Here is a 5,952-nt window from a genome sequence, read left to right on the forward strand (position 1 = left end):
TTGCCAACTGGCGCACTTACTTAGCTGCGTAGCTGGTGCATTGTCGTGGTGGAAAAATCAGTCTCGCGACTGCCACAAATCAGGCCCTTTTTATCACACTCTCTGACGCAATCTTTTCAGTACTTCTCAGTAGAAAGCTTGAATAGCAATCTGACCTGGTGGAACGAACTGCGAATGCACTGTCCCCCTCACGTAACAATAATAACAATAATGACTAAAAAAGCGAATCATCATGGTCTTGATGTTTGACTTCACTTGACGTGCTTTTTTTGGACGAGGTGACAATCGCATCTTCCACTGGCTTGATTGATGTTTGGTTTCGGGGTCTTAAGAATAGCGCCGTACATGTCTCGTCACCAGTAATGACCTAGGAAAGGACGTCTGGGTCGGTTTGGAGCTGTTCTTTCAAAGCACGGCATGCTTACACTCGACCATCTTGTTGCTGGTCTTTCAGAATTCGAGGTACAAATCTCGGAGCGTTCATTCTCATTTCCAAATCGTCTGTTAAAATTCGCTGAACCGAGCTCGAAGATAGTCCAGATAAGTTCCCCAGCTCTTCAGTGGTCCGTCGTCGCTATTCAAGCACAAGTGCGCCAGTTGTTTCTATATTTTCATTTGTTTGTAAAGTTGACGGACGTCCAGAACGAGGTTTGTGATGATTCGACATTTCCCTTTTTTTGAACCGAGATAACCACTTGAATTTTTTAAAAGTTTAACTTGAGTTTTTCCTATAGTAATCGTCCTTGTAAGCAGTGTTTAACATATCAACAGTTTCGGCGGCATTTTTCCCGAGCAAGAAACAAAATTTCACAGCCGCGCGCTGTTCACTTAAATCGGCCATCACAAAAGACGAGGAGCGCGCGAAACTCCTTGCATGAAGGAAATCACTGTAGCCGGAGGAAACCCTCCCGGGAGACGTCACTGGGTAGAATGATCTCAAAACGAGTTGCTCGATGCTCACCTAGCGGGGGAAATGCGTACTACGATAGTTCCACCCAGCGCGCTAGCGCTATTGCGGTTTCTTTTGGGTACCCCCTCGTATACTACATAACCGTTTTATTTCAGCCAATTGGACGCGTTGCGGAGGAAACAGTTACTTCAGTTGTTTGGCCTTGCGGTCGGGCTCCATGCATGCTCGAGTGAGAAAAACCTCATGTTCAAAATTCAAAACACCGCAAGCAAGCTTCTCTGCAAAGTAGTGCGGGGTAGAGGAGAAGACTTCTTGCTAGCTTTTTCGTTGCATTTTCCGAAAGTGAGGCACTATTTTGTTCCAGGGATTCGGAGCTGCGGAGACTACCGCGTGAGAAATTTTAAATGCACACCTTGCGCATCAGCTACCATCGGCAGGAAATGTTCATGCAACTTTAGCGCCGCCTCATCTTTGGTACATGGCGTGGTTGAGTTATGCGCCACACATCGGTGGTCTACCTAGCGTTTCAAGCATCACAACAAAGATTTTCGCGTGAAGACACGATGTAGATGGTGTTTTATTTTATTACAGTATTCGTAATAGCGAAAATAAGCACTTGCTTTTACGTTTGGTCAGCATCTGCAGGCGAAGGCGTATAATAGTGTAATAGCAAAAGCTCTATGTAGACAGCTTAATCACATATGAAGTGGCACAACAGTATAAGCGACGGTAAAATAAGTACGAATGAAATGAGCTTTGTTTAGCGGGGCCCCCTTGTAGAAAACTTCAGCTATACATCTATAGCGCGAAAAGGGGCATAAAGACCCTGCGACTCACTGGCCCAACTCCGTAACAAGTTCATGCAACGCACAACAATGCGCGCTCCGACGCATTAACATGGCGCAAGCGTCCTTTTTTACCTTGCCAGAGCACTCGTACGTCGTCATCACTTTTATTGAATTGCCATACCATACTTTGTCACGAAATCGCATTATATACGCTGATTGTATAACGCCTCCCATTCACAAACGAAGTGCAGACGCAGTTATTGCGTGCCTTCAGCCTGTCTCGGTGCCGCTGCAACAAATCATTCCAGTCATGCTTAAATCTGTTTCCACCATTCGAACCACACGTCTGGCAATGTAAAGAAATTCCTTTCTGTTGTATACCCTGTAACGAAACTCTGCGCAGCCGAATATATCTCGCTAACGGTGAATAATAATTTGGCTTGATCGTGCGTGTATTTTAAAAAAGGTGTGGTCGAGGATCCTCTGCCTATTCCTCACTTCGACGCAAACATTTATGGAAATGCGAGAACATAGTGTACGTTTAATAAAAACCGGAGCCAAATTGCACGTGTCCTTTGGCCTTGCGTCACAGGCCTCCAAAGGCCATTGACACTCGCTGAGACGCCACGTTCAGGTCAGCGCAGCAAACAAAATGTCAGCATCCGCGAGACGTCTGTCCTCTTCTGGTGACTGCTCGTGCACGTGTTCAGTCGAACACGCACGAAATTAGTCGAGCCTTACTGGCTGTCTCTCGATCACATCTGGCGCATCTGACGCATTGTGTAACGCTGCGAAGCTTTTTCACTTATTTTGGGATAAAAGGCTACAAGTGCGCCTGCGCTATTACTCGCATGCTGCTAACACGGCCAGAACAATGTATTATGGTGCAGAATGTTGAGAGGCCACATTCACAAAGCGTTTCGTTCGCAAGTGCCCATGTGGACACTCCACGGCATAATTCTGGGACGACTTAACATACCGCGTGCCCCAGCTGACGTTAGCCAAGCCGTTCAATGAGAATAAAAAAGACACGGTTCAAGATGCAATTATAAGATCTACATGTTCGGTTTTGAGAGGTCTGACGACCGAACGCCGTAGGTCTTTATAATGGCATGTTTCACCATGTTGTTTAAATAATTTTTTTCGTTGAACACCTTGGCTAACGCTAGCTGGGACGCCCTATATAGCCACAAAATATTTTGCGGTTTTACTATTAATGATCATTCATAAACCTGTGTCTAGCATTCACATTTAGGAGCTCAATCCAAACAATGCAATACAGGGCCTTAGACGCTTGACATTCGGCGTCCTTGAATACGCGAAGGAAGACTTCGCGTCTTTTGGTTCATATCATGAAGGAAAATGGGCGATCACAATGACAGATCTTTTGAATAAAACACTTTACTGGGTGAACCGAAGGCGATTCCGGTGACGAAAAAAAAAATGATACGCCGAATTCACAAAGCTTTTCGTTCGTATACACGAATTATTTGCCATTAGCTGGTCGAATTCGCTAATAATATGTCCAGCATCAACAACTCTATAGCGTAAGAGGATTTAAGGAATACCGGCCCATGTTTTTAGCAGCGGCATTCTCTGACTGGCATACAGTCGTGTCTCTAGTCGATCAGAAGGGGAAAATGTCCATGGATGACAACGTTTCATCAATTAACAAATACGGTTACCAACGAGGTCGTGCTATTTTTTTTTTTTTACAGGTTCATGTACATGGCTATGACACAGAAGCGCGCCCGCAGAAAGCACCCACACAGCGCAACTTCAGTTGTCTCGGTAGAATGGTTGCCTCTAAAATCGCCTTGAATTATTTATGACGATACCTTCACATGAGGGCATTTGGGTAACGAGACCCGCAATACTTAAAAAAAAAAAAAAAAAAACGTTGTGCTCTGCTCCATAGTATAGGACTTGATGTTCCTAAAGTGTTCCTTCAGGTCTCCATGGATGCCTGCGTAAAACGGCTAAGGACTTGTGTTACAGTCAAGGGGAATAATGTCTCTTTTTTTTCTTTTTTGCTCGCTTTTAACGGCACAAGTGGAGCGCCCAAGTTATTTGCCCCGATTTTATGTTTTACGGCGCCATAAAGTCTTTAAACATTTGCTGCGCCCTGTATATTATTTGGCTTAATTTGCGTTTTCTACTTTATAGCGCATTCGTTATAACTATAGGCACAGCTATAATTAAAAACGTGCACGGGAGGACTCAAGTGACGCTGGGACGTTTTATTTGGTTTGAGAATGCGGCGCTTCTGCTTGTATATGAACCTCACGCAATGGTATTGCGAATAGCCGTAAAGCCCGTATTCTTAATCACTGGTTATAACATACGACGCCGGCCTAATGTTTACTGTTGCGGTTAATTTGAATGTTGGTTTTCTTTAGTTACAACAATTTTCATCGAAAAAAGCGGAAATGCAGTGGATGTGGCTTCTAGCGGACGTCACTGCGCGCTTTAATGACAAGGTTGCTGCTCAGTGGCTCCGACTCAGCTAAATAGCCGGTCGACCGGCTGCGCTTAGCCGTCAAGCCTCAGAGGGCCTCGATGCGGCGCTAGCCTTAACACAGGACACAGGGCGATGGGCAGCAGCGCACCAACCAACCGCGTGGTACACTTTGCGCGGGCCTTCCACAGTTGCCATTTCCATCTCTCTTGCGATTATCTTTCTACCTCGTTTTCCCTCCCCCAGCACAGGGTAGCGAACCAAATACTCCCATCTGTTTGATGACCCTGCCCTTCCCCTCGCTCCTGTTTTCTCGCAACAGCGGAGAAAGCGATACAGCACAAGCGACGATACCGTGAGCGGGTGACTGACAAGCGTGCAACAAGAAAAAAAATCATAAAAACGTAAATGGCAAACGCCGACGGCACTCAGGACCACACATTTTCACGCGCACTTTATAGGATGTACAGATGCGTCAGCAAGGGGAGCACACACCGCGCTTATTTTCTGGTCCCTTCCTCACACGGGAGTCCCCTATACACACGAGGCTGAATCATAGACACACACGCACGTGCGCACACATGCATGCCCGCCTGTAGCCGCCAACACTGCACGCGGCATGAGATGCATCAACAAGTCTTTGGTAGCAGCCTTCGCCCAGGCGTCCTATGAGCGTGCCAACGCGAGCTTGGCGGCTGAGGCGAGGAAGAGCGCGATCAGCATGAGCAGTGGACGCCTGTGAGGGCCGCCACCGGCCGCGTTGCAAGCGTCCTCGAAGCAGCTCTGCAGGCAGCCCCGCACGTAGCGGTCCTCGAAGTAGAAGCCGCCGCAGTGACTCATGCGCACGATCTCCGTGTCCACGGTCAGCGTCCCGCTGTCGAGAGCACAGCTGCGCACCACCATCGTCTGCCCCGTCTCCTCTGCGAGAGAGAAAAAAAAAAAAAAAAGAAGAAGGGTGGCGTCGCAGCTTGCGCCCCATTACTCTTTTAAACTATCTGCGCAGAATGACCTCTTCTAGCGTTTCATTAATTCGTGCCTCTCTCACAGTACGACGGCGACAACTGTAACCGGAACTACAAGTCGGCAAACGAGGCCCGTTAGACAACGCACGGGACTTTCAAACGTTGCGTAACAGCGCTTGTTACGCAAACACTCAAACGAGTGTGCTTGTTACGCGAGCAGCTAAACACTCCTGTTCGCCATGCCTGCTTTCGGATCATCAGTGCGCTTTCAAAGAGTGCATGCGTGCAGCGTCAGCAACGAGGCTGGAAAATAAGCTCGCGCTTCAGTTTACAGCGAAGCTGTAAGCCTTTAGTTGGTGGGGGCTTTTCGTGGGCTCGTTCTGTGCTCACCCAAAAACAGTACCGCCACCCAGTGGCCGCGGCCACTCAGACAGACCTTAAATGGCAGCTGGAAAAGGGTTTTGTCTGAGTTTCCGCGTAACAGCATTATGTTTTCTCGTATATTCGAATTACAATCCGAAGCTATCGTGTCTGCAGCTTGTGTGCAAGTCGTACTTTATGAATTGTCTGACGCAATTTACTTTGACAAATTCAATTAGTTCAATAAGCCACTAGCGCTTGGCGGAGGGCCTAGGAGAATGAGGATGTATGCTGCACTTCCGCACACGTGCGTGCGCGCGTGAGGTACTACGTCGCTTGTGGTGGTGGTGGTGGTGGTGCTTGTCTAACGTCCGCAACAGCTTCGATGTGCATCCACTTTCACAAGGTGGAATGGAGGCGGGCTTTTTTTCTCTCCCTCTATCTGTTTGTGTTCGTGCGTGCGCGCGTGTGTGC

The 5,952-nt window shown here is 47.6% G+C and overlaps 1 protein-coding gene across 1 annotated transcript in view; it reads right to left on the reverse strand.

Moving 5' to 3' along the window:
- Nucleotides 1–3,309: 3,309 nt before the first annotated feature.
- The window catches only part of LOC119436762 (uncharacterized), a 115,339-nt gene continuing 112,696 nt past the window's right edge, over nt 3,310–5,952 (reverse strand). Inside the window, exon 5 of the mRNA XM_049659976.1 lies at nt 3,310–5,076. Within this exon, the coding sequence (XP_049515933.1) occupies nt 4,823–5,076 (254 nt within the window). The 3' untranslated portion in view covers nt 3,310–4,822. The remainder of the gene's footprint in view (nt 5,077–5,952) is intronic.

Source organism: Dermacentor silvarum, chromosome 1 (assembly GCF_013339745.2).
Source record: "Dermacentor silvarum isolate Dsil-2018 chromosome 1, BIME_Dsil_1.4, whole genome shotgun sequence".
NCBI classification, from domain to species: Eukaryota; Metazoa; Arthropoda; class Arachnida; order Ixodida; family Ixodidae; genus Dermacentor; species Dermacentor silvarum.